Source organism: Citrus sinensis, chromosome 3, assembly GCF_022201045.2.
Source record: "Citrus sinensis cultivar Valencia sweet orange chromosome 3, DVS_A1.0, whole genome shotgun sequence".
In the NCBI taxonomy this organism is placed as follows: Eukaryota; Viridiplantae; Streptophyta; class Magnoliopsida; order Sapindales; family Rutaceae; genus Citrus; species Citrus sinensis.
Window position 1 is genome coordinate 37,074,363 of NC_068558.1, and position 22,995 is coordinate 37,097,357.

General features: G+C 33.9%; 2 protein-coding genes across 6 annotated transcripts; both read left to right on the plus strand.

Annotated features, from left to right (window-relative positions):
* Positions 1-14,157: 14,157 nt before the first annotated feature.
* LOC102612170 (uncharacterized) lies at positions 14,158-19,063 on the plus strand. 4 transcript variants are annotated; one of them, XM_025099411.2, is made up of 12 exons: positions 14,158-14,681; positions 14,805-15,028; positions 15,124-15,347; positions 16,340-16,485; positions 16,732-16,934; positions 17,048-17,329; positions 17,413-17,471; positions 17,584-17,620; positions 17,716-17,787; positions 17,878-18,028; positions 18,111-18,254; positions 18,343-19,063. In XM_025099411.2, the coding sequence occupies exons 3-12, from the start codon at positions 15,242-15,244 to the stop codon at positions 18,769-18,771; spliced, it is 1,629 nt and encodes a 542-aa protein (XP_024955179.2). In that variant the 5' UTR covers positions 14,158-14,681; positions 14,805-15,028; positions 15,124-15,241; the 3' UTR covers positions 18,772-19,063. The 4 variants fall into 4 exon arrangements, with proteins under 4 accessions (XP_024955179.2, XP_024955181.2, XP_024955180.2 ...); XM_025099413.2 differs by having other exon boundaries at positions 15,229-15,347; XM_025099412.2 differs by lacking the exon at positions 14,805-15,028.
* Positions 19,064-20,259: 1,196 nt separating this feature from the next.
* Positions 20,260-22,788, plus strand: LOC102611490 (uncharacterized). Of its 2 annotated transcripts, none has more exons than XM_052435647.1 (8): positions 20,260-20,512; positions 20,964-21,151; positions 21,251-21,311; positions 21,420-21,468; positions 21,740-21,788; positions 21,867-21,954; positions 22,151-22,269; positions 22,541-22,788. In XM_052435647.1, exons 1-8 carry the CDS (start codon positions 20,341-20,343, stop codon positions 22,607-22,609), a joined length of 795 nt encoding a protein of 264 aa, XP_052291607.1. In that variant the 5' UTR covers positions 20,260-20,340; the 3' UTR covers positions 22,610-22,788. The 2 variants fall into 2 exon arrangements, with proteins under 2 accessions (XP_052291607.1, XP_006478756.2); XM_006478693.4 differs by having other exon boundaries at positions 20,262-20,512; positions 21,740-21,794.
* Positions 22,789-22,995: the final 207 nt, after the last annotated feature.

Below are 22,995 nucleotides of genomic sequence, written 5' to 3' on the forward strand. Positions count from 1 at the left end.
TCTTATAAGGCCTCGAAGGTTTCTTATAAGGAAGTTTCCTAAAATCATGAAAGGGTTTCCTATGGCTTTTAGACTTGTAATGTTTCTTGTAAGGTTTCGAAGAGCACTTACCATTACAGTCTTTGGAAGTAGAAGCTTTAAAGGGGTCATAGTTGAATTGCTTACAAAAACTGCCTAATTCTTGCTTAGATCTCCTAAGCTCCTGTTTCAGACGTTTCTGTAATTTCAAATCTTGACAGATCTTTAAGCCTTCTTTATTGACAAAACTGACTAGTTCACCATAAGTGAGCTCGTCATAAGGAATACGATTGTCATAAAGAGCTTTGATTGAATTCCTAACCTTTTCTCCCAAAAGGGTGGGTAGACCTGCAAGGAATTTTTCCTTCCAAGTTACATGATTTGCATCATCCCTAAGGAAGAGTCTAGTAAAGAAAGTGGTTTTGTACTCTTGGAAATCACTGAGTTTTCTACACCTCAAGTTGTGTAGTAACTCGGCGTTTTTGTCCCTAAGGTGAGAAGGGTCACCTATGAAGTGAAGGGAAATGGTCAATATCAGGGTGGCAACAGCATCCTGTATTGGGTTGTTGAATTCGTCAAGAATGGGAGCGCCATTCTCATCGGTTTGGATGGCATTAAAGATGTCTAATTGCTGCAATTTAGTGAGAAGATGATCCCACCATCCTTTAAGTTGACCAGTAAAACCCGCAATTAGGATTTCTGCAATGGCCTTGTCAGAAGTTCCTGATTGTGTTTTATAGGCATTGGCTGCCATGGTCATTTGCTGCAATACCCCTAGAATGTTGTATTCAGACATTCCATCTATATTCCACTCATAGACAGAGGATGCATTATAACGAGCTTGATTTAATGCACTAGGCCTGTTGTCTATAGTTAAATCAGGTGGAGATTTAGAAGTAGGGATAGCAAGTTCCCAATGGATTTTGTTGGCTTTAGAAATTGGTTCATCAATAAAGGCTTCTAAGTCAGAAGAGGCAATAGAAGTTTGGTCATCTTTTTCTAATACTCCAATCTTGCTAGATTGAGGAGTATCAAGGGCTATCTGAACTTTGCTAGATGAGGAAGAAGCAGCTTCTATCCTATCTAGTTGTTCTCTGATGGCTTTTGCAAAATCCGATTTTGATTCATGGACAAGCTTTTGGCTAGTTTTCGAAACCTGAAAAGGTTTGAAAATAGGTTCCTTAAGCTTTTTATCAGAATCTGATTTTGAAAGAATGGGCTTTTGACTATGAGAAACAGATATGGTTGACTGATGGAATTGGTTTTCTATTCTAGTCAACTGTTTTCCTATAGTATTTAAGTTAGTATTACAGAAATTATTCTGTTGAATAATACTACTCAAATTACTATCAGTATCATTAGGTTTGGGGATTTTGTAGGGTGAAGCTCTAATTTCTATAGGAGGTTCGCCGTGGTCAACGGTTACACTCCGGAGGGGTGGATGCTCAGAATCGACAGTTCTATTACTTTCGGAGAGTTTCCATTCAGTGGTCTTTTTCCTAATAGTAATAGGGTTTGACTCTTTGAAGGGGTAAGAGATGTTGTTATCAGAAGAATATATCTCAAACCAATCAAAAAACAATATATGAACTTGATGGAGATTCACAAATTCATAATAAGTTTGTTGGATTTCTTTTCTTTGATTTAAAAAATGTTTGAAAAACCAAAGTCTTTTTTCTTTGTTTAAATCAGAATAAAAGTCTTTATGCAGAAGAGTTTTATCTAATTCAAATTCTTTTTCAATGACACTAATGACATTTTCTGTAACAGCAGAAAACGTAGGAGATGTTGGAGGAGAAGGTTCCTTGTCTTCCTGACTTTGAATATGTTGATTACTAGTGTAGATCGGATGAGGAACACTAGTGGTATAATCAACTGATCGGATGGAGGTACTAGGAATATCTGAAGTAGAAAACCTAGGTTGACTTTGAAAAGGAAGATTTATAACAGAAGGGACTTTTGTGAATTTCCTTTCTAGTGAAGGAATACTTGAGCACGATGCTTTATCAGAAAATCTGGATGAGGTGGATCTTCTGAATGACAATTTGACTTTTCCATCAGAATATTGAGTCACATTTTGCAACTCTGTGTTAGGCTCAAGTTGTTTTGGAATCGCTGGTGGAGCGGCTCCTTCAAGAATCCATTCTTCTGGAAGATGGACATCTTTCCATTGAATAGGTTTTGGAATGACAGTGTTGGCTCTAGATAAATCAGTCTGCAAGAGAAGAGTCTCATCTCTTTTTGACTGAAATTTATGTTGTGTACTGAATGCAGTGATCATTGCCTTATATGAGATTTTAAAAATTAAGGCAACTGGGATAGATCCCTCAATCATATGATAATTATGAGTTTTGATTTGTAAAATCATGCTTTTCAAAATATTTTTGTCTTTGAGTGAAATTGTTATATTTGGATAACAATCAAATGAAATTGGACCTTTACACAGACTGGATTCGATGCTACTTAGCAAGGAATCATCAAAAGAGATGAATCGCCCATCTCTTAGGACAGCAAGGATAGAAGTGTCCAAGCCTTCTTTGGTTAAGGGTTTTATTCCAACCTGAATAAGACCGATGTGAACATAATTGAAATTCTTTTCTTTTAATTTCTTTAAAGAATGCTCAGAAAACAATTGAATTGTTTCAAAAGGATTTGAAAGGGTTATGTCACGTTCTTCAGTCTTTATAATATAATCACTCTTTAAAAAATCAAGCTTTTTTGTTTTGTAAATCTTTTCTTTAGAAATTTTTGGAAGTTCCCAACAATCAATTGCTTTATCAAAGTTCTCAATAAAGAATTCTTCTGAACTCACAACATGCTTTGACTCACTAGTCTTCCCGGAAGAAGAGCTAGAAAAGGATGATGTTCTACAGTGTATAGGATCCATGGATAGAAACCTATGGTCTATCTATGGTTTTGTCAGAATGGCTACAGGTATGGTTTTACAGCCCTAAACGGATGACCTTATCCTATGGCGGGACTTACTACCAGTAAGGATTCACCACACAACAAAACTTCAAAATAAAACACAAGTCTTTAAACACAGAACTATAAACTGCTTTACACTATCCTCCCCTTGGCTCTGATACCAGAAGGAAATAGGATCGAAGGATGGATGTGCTTTCGTTAGATCTCAATATTAAAACTTTAATGCCATGGTCATTTGCTGCAATACCCCTAGAATGTTGTATTCAGACATTCCATCTATATTCCACTCATAGACAGAGGATGCATTATAACGAGCTTGATTTAATGCACTAGGCCTGTTGTCTATAGTTAAATCAGGTGGAGATTTAGAAGTAGGGATAGCAAGTTCCCAATGGATTTTGTTGGCTTTAGAAATTGGTTCATCAATAAAGGCTTCTAAGTCAGAAGAGGCAATAGAAGTTTGGTCATCTTTTTCTAATACTCCAATCTTGCTAGATTGAGGAGTATCAAGGGCTATCTGAACTTTGCTAGATGAGGAAGAAGCAGCTTCTATCCTATCTAGTTGTTCTCTGATGGCTTTTGCAAAATCCGATTTTGATTCATGGACAAGCTTTTGGCTAGTTTTCGAAACCTGAAAAGGTTTGAAAATAGGTTCCTTAAGCTTTTTATCAGAATCTGATTTTGAAAGAATGGGCTTTTGACTATGAGAAACAGATATGGTTGACTGATGGAATTGGTTTTCTATTCTAGTCAACTGTTTTCCTATAGTATTTAAGTTAGTATTACAGAAATTATTCTGTTGAATAATACTACTCAAATTACTATCAGTATCATTAGGTTTGGGGATTTTGTAGGGTGAAGCTCTAATTTCTATAGGAGGTTCGCCGTGGTCAACGGTTACACTCCGGAGGGGTGGATGCTCAGAATCGACAGTTCTATTACTTTCGGAGAGTTTCCATTCAGTGGTCTTTTTCCTAATAGTAATAGGGTTTGACTCTTTGAAGGGGTAAGAGATGTTGTTATCAGAAGAATATATCTCAAACCAATCAAAAAACAATATATGAACTTGATGGAGATTCACAAATTCATAATAAGTTTGTTGGATTTCTTTTCTTTGATTTAAAAAATGTTTGAAAAACCAAAGTCTTTTTTCTTTGTTTAAATCAGAATAAAAGTCTTTATGCAGAAGAGTTTTATCTAATTCAAATTCTTTTTCAATGACACTAATGACATTTTCTGTAACAGCAGAAAACGTAGGAGATGTTGGAGGAGAAGGTTCCTTCTCTTCCTGACTTTGAATATGTTGATTACTAGTGTAGATCGGATGAGGAACACTAGTGGTATAATCAACTGATCGGATGGAGGTACTAGGAATATCTGAAGTAGAAAACCTAGGTTGACTTTGAAAAGGAAGATTTATAACAGAAGGGACTTTTGTGAATTTCCTTTCTAGTGAAGGAATACTTGAGCACGATGCTTTATCAGAAAATCTGGATGAGGTGGATCTTCTGAATGACAATTTGACTTTTCCATCAGAATATTGAGTCACATTTTGCAACTCTGTGTTAGGCTCAAGTTGTTTTGGAATCGCTGGTGGAGCGGCTCCTTCAAGAATCCATTCTTCTGGAAGATGGACATCTTTCCATTGAATAGGTTTTGGAATGACAGTGTTGGCTCTAGATAAATCAGTCTGCAAGAGAAGAGTCTCATCTCTTTTTGACTGAAATTTATGTTGTGTACTGAATGCAGTGATCATTGCCTTATATGAGATTTTAAAAATTAAGGCAACTGGGATAGATCCCTCAATCATATGATAATTATGAGTTTTGATTTGTAAAATCATGCTTTTCAAAATATTTTTGTCTTTGAGTGAAATTGTTATATTTGGATAACAATCAAATGAAATTGGACCTTTACACAGACTGGATTCGATGCTACTTAGCAAGGAATCATCAAAAGAGATGAATCGCCCATCTCTTAGGACAGCAAGGATAGAAGTGTCCAAGCCTTCTTTGGTTAAGGGTTTTATTCCAACCTGAATAAGACCGATGTGAACATAATTGAAATTCTTTTCTTTTAATTTCTTTAAAGAATGCTCAGAAAACAATTGAATTGTTTCAAAAGGATTTGAAAGGGTTATGTCACGTTCTTCAGTCTTTATAATATAATCACTCTTTAAAAAATCAAGCTTTTTTGTTTTGTAAATCTTTTCTTTAGAAATTTTTGGAAGTTCCCAACAATCAATTGCTTTATCAAAGTTCTCAATAAAGAATTCTTCTGAACTCACAACATGCTTTGACTCACTAGTCTTCCCGGAAGAAGAGCTAGAAAAGGATGATGTTCTACAGTGTATAGGATCCATGGATAGAAACCTATGGTCTATCTATGGTTTTGTCAGAATGGCTACAGGTATGGTTTTACAGCCCTAAACGGATGACCTTATCCTATGGCGGGACTTACTACCAGTAAGGATTCACCACACAACAAAACTTCAAAATAAAACACAAGTCTTTAAACACAGAACTATAAACTGCTTTACACTATCCTCCCCTTGGCTCTGATACCAGAAGGAAATAGGATCGAAGGATGGATGTGCTTTCGTTAGATCTCAATATTAAAACTTAAATAAAACAATTAATGGATCGGCTTTTCCAAATTTTAAAATAATAAATTACCAGCTTTGATCATGGAGTTCTTTGGATCATACAATGTTCAAACAAATTTGAACGCGGTTGGTCAATTTTAATAACTAATTGATACGTGGCGTTGTTCTACCGGAACGATGCGACCGAAGTCAAGCCTTTGGATCCAGATCTGACTTAGAACAGATCAATAATCCGCACGTTCTGGTTTCCAGCCGATATATCAGATCAGTTTTATTTTACCAAATAATATTAAGTTGCTTTAAACGTGGTTGATTCTTTTTATTGGGCTATTGTCAGATTTAGATTAGATTCTTTTAAAGGTTTGGGTACATACACAGTACCAGATCCGGATCCCGGAAATGGTGCTCTGAAGGAATGGAGGGAGAAGAGAAGATTTACAACTGAGGATCGAGATCCGGTCTCTTTGCCTCAGAGGAATGTAGAATTTGTATGGCAGATCTGATATAGATCAGTCTGCAAGCATGCTTTGAAAATAAAAATGCTTTAAAAATAAATTGCTGGAATTTAAATGTGCATAAAATTAAATTGCAGAAAAGTAAATGCTTTAAAGTAAATTGCGAAAATTTAAATTACATCGAACTTTAAAAATTTAAAGAACTGAAATTTAAACATACATCTTTGTTTTCTGGCTTTTACAAATTTTCAAATCTTTCCAGAAGGGAAGATTGAAAGACGGGAAGATTGAAGATAAAGAATTAGTCTGATCACCCAAAGCTCTTGTGATAGAACTATTGTGTAAACAGAAAATTTCTTTGAACTCTTCGGACTTTAGAGAGAGAGAGAGAGAGAGAGAGAGAGTTTTTTGAGAGAAGGAAGAGAAGAAGAGAAATGAAAAACCTGAGGAGTCTCAGTCTTCCTCTCGGTTTAAATACAAAATTCTTTAAACTGTTCACTGTAGCGGAGTTTTGAGTGCACAGTAAGCTTTGGATCGTATACAACAGTAGTCTTTGTAGCGTATGAAGGAATAGTGACATACGGAGATACAAAGCGGGTGAAGAGACATGTGCGCTCTCACTTGTGTCCAGGGGACCACCCGAAAACATAAATTTCATTTTTTTTTTTTTTTTTTTTTTTTTTTTAAGTAAATAATCAAATAATTATTTACAATGCTTTATCGGAGAGAAAATGCCGAAACAGTCATCTTCATTATCGTCTCCGAGAGAAATGAAAGGCTCTTCGTCATCATTATCCTCTTCGTCTTCATTTTCAGAGGAAGCTGCAACCGAGGACTTTGAGCGCGAGGCGAGGAGCTGTTCCATGGCTTTGAAATACTCATCTTCAGTCTTGGCACCTGCCAACAATGACTGGGCTTTGGATTTTTGGGTTAAGAAGGTTTGTTGGGCTCTAGAGGCTTCTAGGGTTGGTTGAAGGAGGTTTTTTGAGGAGAGCCAATCTTTGATCATGTTAACAGTCAATTTGGACTGTTCATCAAACTTTGACCACCATTTGACTTTAAAAGTTCTTTGAAGGATGACTTGGGAATCCTGGGAATGGAAACGGAGGTTCCACGAACAAACCCAAGGTAGGAAGAAATTTGCACAAAAGCAAAGAAAGGGGGGAAATCTTTTTTCTGAGTCAGAAGGTAAATAATGGGCTTTGAAGACGTTTAGGCAATTGGTGGCGTTTGGTGTTAGGATTTGTGGAATTGGGCCAAAAAGATTCCACCATTGATGAAACCAATTTGGGAGACTTTGAACGGTTATTTTTGTGTTGAAGAAAAATAACCAAGAATGGGATTTTTTAGGGTTCTGGATAAAAAAGGTGTTATACCACGCTTGTTGGTAGTCCCAATAGGAGAAGGTCCGACAATGTGGTAAACGGGTCTCAAAATTTAAGGGGAAGGTTTTATAACTGTGGAGTAGGTCACCCCACTGATTTGGGCTCAAAACTTTTAGGATTGTGGCCGTGGAATAAGCCGGTTCTGGATGGGCTTTGTCAAGAAAGAAATGTTTGAATTTAACTGATTCAGTTATTTCCAAAATGCTTTGATAATAAGACTGGGGTTTTGTCAAATCCCATGGTTTGAAAAACCAGCCTTTGGGGAAAAATTTTGAAATACTTTGAAAAGGATCAGTATGGTAAAATCCATCTTCCATAGAAATAATGTTTTGAAAATGGGTTTTATCAAACCAATCGGAGGTTTTCTTTGAAAGTGTTGGCTGAGAAAGCACAATTTGGGAAGATGAGCTTTCAGCAGAGACAACAACATTTTGGGAAGAGGGCTTTGAAACTTCAATTTCTTTTTTAGGAGAGATTTGGCTTTGAGAAAGGTTTTGAAGGGCGAGCATGAGCTCAGGGGATTTTGTAATGGAACTCATCCATTGCTTTACTTGGTCATCAGAAGAGACAGATTTGTAATGGGCTCCATGATCTTCAACCATTTCGATCCAAGATTTAATGGGTAAGGCTGAAGAAAGTAATTTTTCTTTGGAAGGGGTTGAAAGGGGTTCTTTGGAAGGTTCTTGGGAACCAGTGACTTGGAGAACTGCTTTACCTTTATTCTTCTTTGGCGGCATTATCTGTTTTGAAGAAATTCTCTGGTTAGAAAATCAGGAACAGAGTTTTTGTCACCTTTAATAAATTCAATATCAAAATCAAAAACACTTAAAATTGCTTGCCAACGTGCAAAAATCTGTTTTGATGCAATGTTTTGAACATCTTTTTCTAAAACATGTTTTGCAGCTTTGCAATCAATTCTAAGTAAAAATTTTTGATTTAATAAATCACTTTGGAATTTTGATATGCATAAAACAATAGAAAGAATTTCTTTTTTGATAGTAGAATAATTTTTCTGGCAATCATTCCAGTGAGCAGAAACATATTGTACTATCTGTTCTTTATCATTTTCTTTTTGTTTCAATATACCTCCATAACCTATGTCAGAAGCATCAGTTTCAACAATTTTAGGAAATGCAGGATTCGCAAGAAATAAACATGGGATGTTTTTAACAGACTGTTTTATTAATCTAACAACTTTGGTGTGTTCATCTGACCATGCAACAGGATTCTTTTTTAACCTATCATGCAAAGGTTTAGATATCCTATTGATGTTAGGGCAGAAGTCAAGAACGTAATTTAAACTACCAAGAAATCTTTGTAATTGGGTTTTGTCAAGAATTTTGTCTGGGAATTTATCCGCAAACAAAAGTGATCTCTCAATAGGGGTAATAGTGCCTTTGGAAATATGGTGACCAAGGAACCTGACTTTTGTTTGAAATAATGAAATCTTTGTACTTGAAAGAGCCAGGCCAGCTTTCTTTGTAACAAGATGAAAAGTCTTTAGATGTTTGAAGTGTTGATCAATATTTTGAGAAAAAATCAACACATCATCAATATAAACTATACAAAACTCGGAATAGGGATTATAGATATCATTCATGATTCTTTGAAATTCCGAGGGTGCATTTTTCAAACCAAAGGGCATTACTGTCCATTCATATTGTCCAAAGGGAACAGTAAAAGCTGTTTTGTAACGATCTTTAGGATGGATTTGAATTTGCCAAAAACCAGACTTCATATCAAATTTTGAAAAAATGAAAGCTGAGCAAAGTTTTTGGAGCAAATCTTTTTTATTAGGTATTGGGTACCTAATCCATTTTAAAGCTTTATTCAAAGGTTTGTAATTTATCACAAGTCTAGGAACGCCTCTTTCAATTTCAGAATTTTTGTTGACATAAAAAGCGGCACAAGACCAAGGTGATCTGGATTTTACAATTAGTCCTTTATTTTCAAGATCATTAATCTCATCTTTACAATGTTGTTCCAATTCCATGTTCATTTGGATTGGACGAGCTTTGGTGGGTATCTGTTTTTCATCAAAAGAATTTTCGTAAGGCAAATCCACCAAATGTTGTTTCCTTTTCCAAAAAGCAGATGGTAAATCAGCACATATTTCTTTTTCAATAAGGGTTTTGAAATCAAGGATTTTTCTTTGTATAAAATTACTTTGTAATTGACTTTCAATTCTTTGGAAATCTAAATCTTTTTGTAAGCAAAATAAATCATCCTGTTTAGACTTGAGAATAGCATTGATTTTGTTTTGGTAAACTGAACAAGCTTTGACAATATTCAAATCCCTTGTTTTGGGTTTTTCAATAAACGAGAAAACAAGGTCCTTGGATTTTGCTTTGAAATATATACCATCATAATTGACAGCATATGGGGTTATAAGATTTATAAAAGGGGTTCCTAAAATGATAGCATGGTGTATATCATTTGTAAGAACAAAAGAAGTCTTAAATTCAATTTTATTATTATAAATCGAGGCTTCAACTTTGGAGCTAACATTCAATTGTGAATTGTTAGCGGCAGAAAGTCTTTCTTTTGTTTTTTCATGAAATCTTTTGGGGACGATATCTTCTCTGATGCAATTTAAATCGGCGCCAGTATCAAAAAGGGCAATGGCATCTATTGCAAAATCATCAGAAAAGATTAAAGTGATTTTGATTAAATACTTTCTGGTGGTGATTTGTTTTAAAACAAATAGAAAATCATTGGGTATAGATTCAATGTTTTCCACTTTAATTTCATCACCCTCATCAGGATTTGATTCATTATCTGAATTATCCTGCAATTGTTTTTGTAAAAGAAGTTGTATAGTCTCAGAATCATTTTTTTGTTTTTCTTTTAAATCACGGATTTCACATTTGATTTCTTTTATCTCTTTCTGAAGATCTTGGATATTAGGAACCATCTTTTTTGTTTTCTTTTTATCCAAAATTTGAGTAAGATCATAAGAATTCTTTTTGATAATTGGAACCTTAGAAATCTCAGCTGAGGTTCCGGCTTTGTCGGAGTCCATAGTTTTCAAAAGTTTATCAAGATACTCCTTTTGAAGATTTGGATCAGAAATATGCTTTACAAGTTCAAGAAAAATCTCTTGGTCTTTGGTTAAAACATTGATTTTCTTTAAATAAGAATCCGAATCAGAATTGCTGCTGCTAGATGCAGAGGTGTCTGAATCAAATAACTCATCAACTTGGAGGGGGTCATTATCTCCCGACATGGAAGACTCAGAGTCTGAGGACTCTATAAGGAGGGGGGCTATTTTGGAAAGGATGTCCTCATTGAGGTCAAGCTCTTGGAGTCTCTTGTTCATTCTGCAAAACTTTGCAGTATGACCTTTCATGCCACATTTAAAACATGTAGCATCTTTGAAATTGAATGGGGTTTTAGGTTTGGCTTTAAACTCTTTCTTTTTAGAGAAACTATGTTTCTTATAAGGCCTCGAAGGTTTCTTATAAGGAAGTTTCCTAAAATCATGAAAGGGTTTCCTATGGCTTTTAGACTTGTAATGTTTCTTGTAAGGTTTCGAAGAGCACTTACCATTACAGTCTTTGGAAGTAGAAGCTTTAAAGGGGTCATAGTTGAATTGCTTACAAAAACTGCCTAATTCTTGCTTAGATCTCCTAAGCTCCTGTTTCAGACGTTTCTGTAATTTCAAATCTTGACAGATCTTTAAGCCTTCTTTATTGACAAAACTGACTAGTTCACCATAAGTGAGCTCGTCATAAGGAATACGATTGTCATAAAGAGCTTTGATTGAATTCCTAACCTTTTCTCCCAAAAGGGTGGGTAGACCTGCAAGGAATTTTTCCTTCCAAGTTACATGATTTGCATCATCCCTAAGGAAGAGTCTAGTAAAGAAAGTGGTTTTGTACTCTTGGAAATCACTGAGTTTTCTACACCTCAAGTTGTGTAGTAACTCGGCGTTTTTGTCCCTAAGGTGAGAAGGGTCACCTATGAAGTGAAGGGAAATGGTCAATATCAGGGTGGCAACAGCATCCTGTATTGGGTTGTTGAATTCGTCAAGAATGGGAGCGCCATTCTCATCGGTTTGGATGGCATTAAAGATGTCTAATTGCTGCAATTTAGTGAGAAGATGATCCCACCATCCTTTAAGTTGACCAGTAAAACCCGCAATTAGGATTTCTGCAATGGCCTTGTCAGAAGTTCCTGATTGTGTTTTATAGGCATTGGCTGCCATGTGTTTTTAAAAATTTTAAATAAAGAAAAATTCTGAAGAATTAATCAACTAATTCTTTCTTAAATTCTTAATTTATTTTTTGTGGCTTAGGTGGCGTTTTTTTTTTCTCCGAAATCTAAATAAACCTGAATTAATCTGAATGATGTATTTTATTTTTTTTCCTGAATCATTAAAAATAACTATTAAGTTTTTTTAACTTAAAAAACCTGAAAACTATTATTTTTACATTTACGTCCTTACAAATTATAAATATTAAACAAATAATAAATATCTCAAAGAATATAAATAAGATAATTCATGATCACAACATAAATAATATTCAATTGAATACAACTCTTTAATATTCTACATTATATATGTTTGCCAATTTTATTATAGTTTATTATGTTTTTATGTGAAAAATGTTTATAAAAAATTATGTAGATAAATAATGCTAATTTGAAGAAAATAAAAAAAAGATAAAAATAACAATAGTCTACCACTATATATTATCACAACTTATATAAAGATGGGTAATAATGCTAATTTTTAAATTTTATTTAGGTAAGGATGAAAATTAATTAATTAGATAGAGATATTTCGGATAATATATTTTAATGATATCATTCAACCTTTTTAGATTAAGCAAAAAGCTAAAAAAATAGCTTAATGACTTAATGGCTAAAAATTTTATTAAGTTGAAAAAACAAACATACTTAATGACTTAACTGATTAAAATTAAGTTTATTAAGTTATTAAGTCAAAAAAACAAACGGCCCCTTAGTTTTTTAATTATATTTGACTACTAAGATTGCTTTACCCTAAATTTAAGTTAACTATTTTTATCCTTAAAAGCTGAAAATACCAAAATAGTTGCTTTAACTCCAACATTTTTATATCTTATGCAAAATTTGCTGTTCTAAATGGTCAATTTTATTTTACTAGTATGATTATTAACCTTTAGTTAAACAAACCTAATGTCTTAATGAACCAATATTCATGTAAATTATTAGGCTGTCAAATTTATGTCATTTACATGTAAAATATTGAAAATTATCAGATTTTATTTAAAAAGTTAGATTATAAGTTGCAAAATTAAGTACCTAAGGTATTGGATACAAGAATACATATTTATTCATGTAATTAGGTCATTTTATGTTATAAAGATAAAATAATTAAATAAAACTTATATCAAAGCAATCTTATTAGTGAAAATAATAATAAGTAAGAAAAAATATAAAAATAATTTAATTGATTAATTACACAAATATTTTTATTGATTTGTATTTATTAGAAATAATATGAACATTTTGTAAGTTTTTTTAGAAGTGGAGTGGAGATTTCCCCACCCGTAATTAAAACGTTAAAAGCATAACTTGATTTATAAATCATACCTAAGAGTTTGTCAGAATTCATTTTTGCACCAGATTAGTGTATGTTCCACGAAAAGGATTGAAAACTCCCTTGTCACACTCATTGGACCATCAAAATACATTTGAAATTCTAAGTCAACTTGATGGTGTAGAAAACCTCCTCTTCTTAAAACTTAATTATAAGGGAGATAATTGACATTTTCCCCTACAATTTTTCAGCTTTACCACTTTTACAATTTACACTTTCCCCTACATTTTTTCAGCTTGACCACTTATTTCCAATTTAGTATAATACTCTACTACCTCCTTACCTCCTTAATATTAAAACTTAAATAAAATTTTTTTTTTTTACCTATGATAAATTTTTTATGTGCAAATTTTGGCATTATTGATAACAAAAGTATAATTACTCTATTACCTCCTTAACATTAAAACTTAAACCAAAAAAAAAAAACTAGTAGTTTTATTTTTTTTTTCCGCCTATGGTAAATTTTCGTGTGAAAATTCTGACATTGTTGATCACAAAAGTATTATAAATTCTGTAGGAGTGTAGGTGGTAAAATTTAAAAAAAAAAACTATACGAGGAGAGTGATATCATCATACTATCCTTGTCCCAAAATAAAAAAATAGAAAAAAAAAGAAATAGTTGGAATTAATATATTCGTAATATATTTATTTTCAACTATAATCACCACTTGCCTAGGCGTAGAAGCCATCATAATAAAAATAGAATTCCAACTTGAATCACCACTTGGCTACAGTAACATAAAATTTGCAAATTGCAATCAAAATCTATATTCTTACCCAAAACCATATAATAAGATTCATTTTTTGTCACCTATGACGATTCATTTTACACCAACTAGCGGTATTTTTTTGACTACACATGCTTTTTCTTTTTATTGACAAACTGAAGGAAAATTAAAAGAAAAGGGGGGAAAAAAAGTTGAGGGCCAACTTTAATTTTGAGGTATAATGTATAATATTTAACTTTCTTTTTGGGGACTATTAGTAGAAACAATAAATAAAATAATATGACGACTATATCCTTGACCGAAAGGGTAGGTAGCGTTGACAAAAAGGAACTTTGGTGTTTATTATTGACTATTTAATGGAGGAAAAAAAATAAATTGAAAGAGTTTTGGTTGTTTTAAATCAGATATTGCATCAATCTCAGACTAATCCATTAATAAGATAAGTGGATTAAGTTGAATAAAATTCTTTTTTTCCAGTTTTCTTTATTTTTTTATACCTTGAAAAGTGGTTTTTAATTTTTAATTCATGGGTTTAATATTAAACTGTGCATTTGAAAGTTATAAATTTGGAACACCAGCGGTGTTTCCGTTGAGGTTCTTGACTTGAAAAGGTATCATAATTTGAATAGAAAACTGAAGAGTCTCAGCTTCTAGATTTGTGTCGTGTTTATTATATATGCATGTTTTATACATGCATATGCTTCTCTCTTAAATAGATGTTCATGCATATGTTTTGCCGTTTTGGGGGGGGAAAAAAAAGCTTTTAATTGCTTATTGTTCATAAATTGATTGATTTTAAGCCAGAAGCAATTTGGTAATATAGCTGGAGAAATTAAGGTTGAATTATCTCAAGAATATGTGTAAGCAATTATTCATCACCATCGAAGTTTCAGAGAGTTGCTAGGCAGCTAGCTCGGGGTACATGTTGATGCTTTTCTGAGAAGCTGCTTTTTCAAGAACCTGGTCAAGTTCCAAGTAAGTTGATTATTTTGCTACATGGATATGGTTTAACTTTTCAGATTCTACAAAAAAATTGTATCCCTAAGTTTCCGATTGTGTTTTCTTTGCGGCTAAATATATTGTTCTTTGCTTGCAAAGGAGTGATTCTAGACAAAGCAGCCGCTGGGTTGCTTTTTGAAAAGGGTTTGCATCAATTTGCACTCCAGCTTAAACCCGTTTTGGCTTTTGTCCGTTCACAATGAAACAAAAGCACTTTTTTTCCTTTCTCGCACGCTTTAAATATGAAGCCTGGTTAGGTTTAATCTCCTTCTCTTCAATTCACAAAAACCATGAGGAGTTTCTCTCTCGCTCCGACGTAACTTGTAAAGTTTCTGTTCAGCTTCTTGTTTTGTTTTGATTCAGTTTTCTTGATGTGTTGAGTTTCTCTCAGCCATGATGAAGTGTTTTTTTTTTTCAGAAAGGGCTGCCTGCCCGTGATGGCTTGTTCCAGATGAATAAATTTGGTGAAATTTTGACGACGCTGATGAAAGTCTAATGAATGCGACATTATTTTGTTTGACAGGTCAAAATCAAAGATGGAGTCCAAACGCGGCAGCCAACTTGTTCTATACGGAATCTTGACGACGTTGTTTTTTGCACTTCATTTCGAAGAAATTTTAGCTCAATCAAGCTCTGTACCAGGTTAGAATTCTCATTTTGTTTCTTTCTCCTTCTCAGTGTCTTTCTTTTTTTTAATAAATTAGTGGTAAATGCTTTCATTTTGTAAAAGCTGTACTCTTTAATTCTTTCTTTGTCGTCGAGTTGGGCTGCAGAATGCGTAAGCGCTGATGCTTAAGCAATTTTTGCTTTACTAAAAGTTTGTGTTACATAAACTTTAAATTATGGGGTTTATTAGTGCAATTCGAACGGTTGAGATTGTTCAAGTTGTTACAAGTCAATGGTGGACCCTTACCCACTCCATCCTATATCTAAGATTCAATGTTGAGTTAAATTTTTTGTTAATAATTTAAAAGTATATAATTAATGGTTATTGGATAAGAATATAAAATTAAATTTTAATCATATATCGGCATTTATATATCTGTGATAAAAAATTATGAAGAGTTAAATACATATAAACTTAGTACTGAATCCAAATTCTCTATGATTAGAAATATGTCTAACAATTTTAGGTCTAAATTTCTGGATTGTAGTACCCAAGAGCAATCAGCCGTCTACATCAAAACAAATAAATCATTGAAGCGATTCATAACATTGGTTTAGGGGAAACTAAGAAACTTTTACACAGGTGTAAAAGTTTGTTTTGATATTAAAAATGAATATTAATATTATTGATAGTTGTCTTGGTACGCAGGTGATTCAAGTGAAACACATAATAAAGTAAGAAATTTGAATGTGGGATTAGTTTACCTAAAAAAATTTAAAAAAAGGTTAATTTAGTACAAATCATCTCAGTGATTGACGTTGGCTTTTGTTGGCTTAGGTAATCGGCACTTGAGCCCATATTGTGTATTGTGTCAACCCAAGGCCCAACAAATCCCCCTTGACCCAATCAACAAGTTTCCATTTTGCTCAATGTCTATTTTACTGATTTTTTTTAATACATAAGCAACTACGAGGTAATAATTTCTTAATCTTAAAGGTTATTAATCATACTCCATTTTCTTTTTCAGATTTCTCAAGGAGGAATTTGCTTCAAACAAACAATGAGTCACCACCGATTAGTGAGGAAGATGATGATACCGTGAGGGCAGATCCTTTGAACAAGTTAAAGAAATATAGAGGAGGCTATGACATCACCAACAAGCATTACTGGAGTGTAATTCTCTCTCTTCCTTTTCTCGTTCATAGACAAATGTTAAAAGAATACAAAACAAAAATTCATTTGATCAAAATTTACACGAGAAAGTTTTATATGGGACATCACCACATTCAACTGTGTCATAATTTTATTGGATGTCATATCCAGATATTTTCATAAAAGATTTCCTTAAAAAATAAAGACGGATTACGAAATAAATATGAAATTAGTTAGCAATGTAATTTTCCTTTTTTTGGGTTGCAGTCAACTATATTTACAGGCATTTATGGCTATGCCCTTGGATTGCTGTGGCTTTTGGGTGGAATAATATATGGAAGCTTTCTGCTAGTAAAAATCCTCTGCTGTAAAGGCAGGAGAAAAGCAAAGCTGAAGAAAAAGGCACTCTGTTACAAGCAATGTTACCTCAGGCCGATTCTCCTAGCTACATTCCTCACAATTTTGGCAATGTAATTTCCTAAACTCTGAATATAGAGCTACTTAATAAATTTGATCGAATCAATAATTGTTTTTTCTTTTTGTCTTTTAACAACTCTGTTTACTGATCACAATATTTATGCAGACTTGGATCCGGGCTGGTTCTTGGAGGAAATGCAAGATTCAATTCGCGTGCAAAAACCGTGGTGGGGATAATCATAGATACTGCTGATCAAGCATCAGAAACTATATACAGCACTACAGGAGCAATGAAAGAATTGGATGGTAGCTTGGAAAACACTGATACAAGAGGTGTGCCTCGTGGCTTCCTTACTTCAGCATCAAGAAAACTTGATTCCGAAGCAGGAAATATAAAGAGGCAGGCCAGGAAGAACCGGCGGCTCATCGATAAGGGCCTTCAGATAGCGTAAATTTCATTTCTCTCTCTTAAAGGTCTGCATACAGTCATAACAGTGGCATAATGATGAAATTGTATGTTTATTCTTGCAGGTATGCGGTAACCACTGCAGCAATTTCCCTTAATCTGGTTGCAGTGATTGCTCTTTCCGGTATGTGTCTTTTGTTTGTAACTTTACAAAGTACAAACATTGTATTGCATGCTTGTTGTTAACTGTTAAGTGGTAGTTAACATCTTTAAGTGTTGATTCTTTTTTTATGCAGTTTTTGGTGTTTTAAGATTTCAAAGGACACTTCACCTGTAAGTAAACTGAATCATTTTGCCACAAACAAATTGATATGTGTTATGTAGATATAGCATTTGATTTCTTTTTTTATATATGTTTTCTTTTCCAGGCTAATTGCACTCTGCTGGATCTTGACCTTTTTGTGCTGGGTACTCTTTGGACTGTATTTCTTCCTAGAAAAGTAAGTGAGTCTTCTAATTTCAAGAACAAACTTTTTCAGTAATTTCTTGCACGCCAAGAAAGTGACAGAAATTGATCCGGAACTTTTCAGTTTTGCTAGTGATACATGTACAGCTCTAGAAAACTTCCAAGAAGATCCAAGCAACAGCACCTTAGGTGCAATCCTTCCCTGTGATGAATTGCAATCGGCAGAATCTGTCCTGTCCGATTTTGGTGCAGGAGTCTACGATATTGTTAATCAGGTATGTATACTTTCATAATCTTTTGCCGCAAATTAACGCATTGAAGCTTTTGATAATTATATGTTGGTGTATATTATTCCAGGTGAATGCAAACCTATCAGTCCTGCAAAAGACCATGTATCCAAATATCCCTACCATATGCAATCCTTTTTCGGGACCACCAGATTATCAGTACCGGACAGAATTATGCCCAGAAAATACAGTTCGCATTGGAGACATCCCAAAGGTGTGGCCATTTTTTCTAAATGACGTTAATCAAACATTTTTATTTTTGAAAATTTGTGTTTGAACATGTCTGTTATAAATTGCTTCAGATACTGAAGGTATACACTTGTTCTAATGGGAACTGTGAAAATGGAGCATTCATCACAATGTCAAACGATGTACTTAACTCAGTAGAGTCATACACAAGCTCGATTCAGAATCTGCTTAATGTGTATCCCGAACTGGAAAGTCTTGTAGAATGCCAATCCGTAAAGAATGCATTTTCTGAGATTCTTAACAATCACTGCAAGCCATTGAAGAGATACGTTCACATGGTGTGGGCATCGCTTGTTTTTCTCTCAGTGGTCATGGTGCTGTTGGTCATTTTATGGGCCGGCCTAGCTCATCATCATAAGCAACTCCCTCACTCTTTAGATGGTTCTGTAAAACCTGAAGATCATTCAGCAACAGCTGCAAATTTTTCGGAATTTGATAAGTCTAAAGTAGCAGATGATCACCCAAATATTAGTTCTGTTTAGGAATTAAATTAGGGGCCAAGTTCAATAGATTACATACATAGCCAAACAAGATATTGGCTTACACAAGTATGAATCACAGGATTAAGTTAGCTATAAGTTGCTTAGGAAAAATATTTACTGAAATTAAAAGATTCAGAAAGATCAAGGAAAAAATATACATTGTGCGCAGGAGGTGAAATATGTTGTAACACAATTTTTTGTTACAATTGTACATAATGTTTTATCTAGTAAATATTTACGAAACCCAAATTCGGGACAAACCCGAAAATGGGATTTGAGCATTTATAATTTACTCCATTTACTTCAAATTTTCATTAATACATCTCTTATCTGAGAATCTATACATAACTAAATTGTCCCATTCATTTTTCATTGACCTTTTTCAAGTGTTGATGGAAAGAAGCGCAATATTAGGTGACACATACAATTATAAATCTATTGAAACCTTGATAAGATCATATAGAGATTCCACTCCTCATGAATTTATCTTGAATCACGATTTTTTGGCTAATTTTGTCTCAGTTTTTGCGGAAAGAGTCACCCATTTTCTACCTTGAATTAGTCAAAAATATGCAGAATCTTTTACTTTTCGTGGTGGATCAATTCCAATAATTTAGAAGTTTATGAATGATTGATATTGCACACTTTATGATACCGCAATTCGAATATAGGTGTAAAATAGACTGAATAAACCATTACCATAACAATAAGGCGAAAAGGTATCCAATCACTCAATTAAAGAATGGTTTAGGGTATTTCAATCTTTTAATTATCTTTATTGAGGGCATACAACTTTCTTAAAGTATTATTGATAAAATCATAAAATTAAGGTAAAATACGAAACTTACAAACAGGCCCTTCATGAGTAGGGATGGCAATTTGCGGGCTTGGGCCGGGCTTTTTAAAGCCCAGGCCCAAGCCCGCATCATTCAAAAGAAGCTTAGGCCCTTCAAAAGCCCGCCCAACTTAGACGGGCCGAACTCGGGTCGGGCCTAGACAGGCCTAGGCCGGGCTCGGGCCGGGCTTAGGCTTTTTAAATTAATTATAAAATATTTTTTAAATTAAGAAAAAATATTTAAATTAAAGATAATAATATAATACATAGATAGAATAATGGTAAAATACATGAAATATTAGTAATACAACCTAATAAAATAACAAATACTAATATAAAAAATTAAACTAATTTAATATTTTGAATTTTTTCTTTTTTATTTAAATTAAATTTATTTTTTATTCATAAATTTAAAAAGCCCGGGCTTTTTTGCTAAGCCCTTGTCCAGGCCCAACATATGCGGGCTTTGTAATTTTTAGGCCCATATCCATGCCCATCCGTGCGGGCCGGGCCAAGCCCGGGCTTTTTTGCCACCCCTATTCATGAGTCCAGGAATCATGAAAATTTTCAAAGACTAGGACTTAATTATAAACTCTGTCAAACAATTAATCCCCTCAGTATATCACAAAACTCAGGTATCTAACTGATAGTTTACCATAACTGTGATTCTACTGAAGCTGAGTCATTTGACCAGGAGTTGACTTTCTGAGCAGAGTGAGGAAAAAACGGAGAAAATGGAGCAACCATCATCACCAGGAAGAAGCCCAGTTGATTACAGAAAATGCATAGAAGAAGCATTGAAGTTCATCTTGGAATCTCACATCAACCAAACACTTGAACTCGATCTTGGTCTCTCCAAAGACTTATGTTCCTTTCTTCTTACTCATGATGTTCCTCTCACTGCAGGTAAGCAACAGAGAAAAAGAACTTAAAATTTTTTCTTGCTATCACTACATCTTTACTTCGATAGTTTCTCTTCTTCTAATGAATGCAATATTAGAGAAAAAAAAAAAGGGATTTTTTTTTCTTTTTCGTTTTGGTGCTTTTTCTGAATTAAAAGTATGAAATTTACTCTTTCAGTTGAATGCTTGCTGTAAAACTAATATGAGAAAAAAAAAAGGAAGAGGGGAAAACAATTTAGTTTCTTGTTGGGTTTTTAATATGAATTTCAATGACTTGACTGAGGAATCAACTAGTTCAAAATCATTTTTTTTAATAAATGGTTCACATAAGAATTAATTTAGACAAAGTTTTAGTTGGAATATTTAATGGGGTTATGCTTCGATTGAATTGGGAATCGGAAATCAATCTTATTGTTTTGGGGAAAGGCATCATTTCTTTGTACTCTATGTGGCAGGTTCTAGTGATACAGAGTCTCAATATCCTTTATACAAACGATTAGCATCAGTTTTTCGTGAATCGGTAACTTCTACAGCCTCATGTGGGGCATTTAGCAATATTGCATCATTGAACGAGGACGATGACCTGAAGAAGCGAGAGGATTGGGGTAAATTGGTTCTGAAAGAAGGATCTGAAATGATAGAAGTATGTATATGTGTTGATTTCCATTGTTCCCAGCTTAGTGTTGTCGTATCCATGTATCAATGATGAGCTTTCAAAAACCAACTGCTGTCTTTGCACCAGCTTCTTAAGACTGTAAACTTTGAACTTCATGTTCAGGAGCCATACTTTACCCAATTAAAAGGTAGTTATTTGATTTTGCAATATGAATGTGTTTATTTCTTCTTGATATCATGAGTAATCATGTCAATTCACTTGAAGGCCATTGATATCAATTTAATATTGTTTGTAGATGGATTGAAAACTGTTGAAGGAAGGTGTGCTGTTGGTGACTACAATAGGTATATCCCAATTTCAAACTCACACATGTTATGTTTCATGTTTATTGGCGTCGGATTCCTGCAGACCCTGCTTAGTATTGATTTTCACAACATACTGATCTTTTCTGACTTAGTGCTTCATTCATAATTGATAGTGAACTAAGGCTGGTTTAAGCACTTTCAATTTGGAGTTCCTGAGTTGTTTTATCAAGATCGATTTGGTATAAGGTTTTGCTTCAGTATATTATTAAATTCCCTTCTTTTAATTTTGTCTCTTTTTTTCTAATCTCAGAATAGGCTCTGGATCTTTGATTCTATGCAACAAATGTCTGGTGCTCAAGGTTCAGGTGAAAGCAATTAGTTCAAATTTACAGGCTCTCTTCTAAAACTTTCTGTGTTGTAATTATAATTGATTGTAGGATGTCCACGGGTATCTGTCATTTTCTGAGATGCTTCAAGCTGAGAGTCTCGCAAAAGTCCTTCCTGGCATAAAAACCATTGATGAAGGTATCAATCAATCTTGTATTTTCTTGGTGTCCCGATTCATTCTTGGAAATTGAAAAAGTTATGCAAACAGAGACAAAATGTCTTCCAAGTTCAACAAAATTTATATGGTCACTTATAAGAATCAGAACTCTTAACAATAAAATGATTTATTAATTACAATCAATATTTCTCCTCCAATTGGATGTTACATTTTCAGGTGTCCAGGTTTACAGGAGGTTTTACACAGAAGAGAAGGAAAAGACCAATGGTGTCATTGCAATTTGTGTTACAAAACCAGCAGCCCAGCCATTCCTTTGTTTGGCTAGAATTCTTTCAGTGAGTTTGCTAATCACTTCCGTGTTTCCTTTCTATTGGACCTTGAAGTTCTTTAAGAGGTGTCAGATTTATTTTTCATATAAGTTATGTTCAAAAGCATAAATGTGCTTAGGATATGCATTGATGTGTGCTGAACCATAGTATTCCAAAATAATTATTAATATACAGTGGTCAATTTATCATATCCATATCATATTTTCCTCACATTATACCCTCTGGATCTGTGTGTTGTTCTGCTGAAGCTGATCTGAATCTTTAATGTTTGGTCCAGAGATTAAGCTATGGAGGTCTTCAAAGTCTTTTGGGTCTTACTGATAGAACCACAACAACTACGGAGTAACCACTCTGAGCAAGAACTTTTCTTCTCTTTCACCTGTGTCACAAACTCAGCCAAATATGAGACAATGATTTGATATGAATTGTTCATTTTCTTGTGCATTTGCAAAGTTGATTTCTGACTCATCAATGAATTCTTTCACATCCATTTACTAATATTGTGAAAGACACTAAAATTTTTAATGCATGAGTTTGTGATAAAAATTGAAGCCATTTTGGGGTTCGCATTCGTAAAACCAAGTTAAAAAATACTCACCCAATCTCGCATGCACCTTTTGCAACGGAGTCTAGTCTTCATACCCTGAGAAATTTGGTGAAGATGATTCTCAAATAATTGCAACTTGCAAAGTGATTGAAAATTTCAGAGTTGATAGGAAATTTAGATAATTT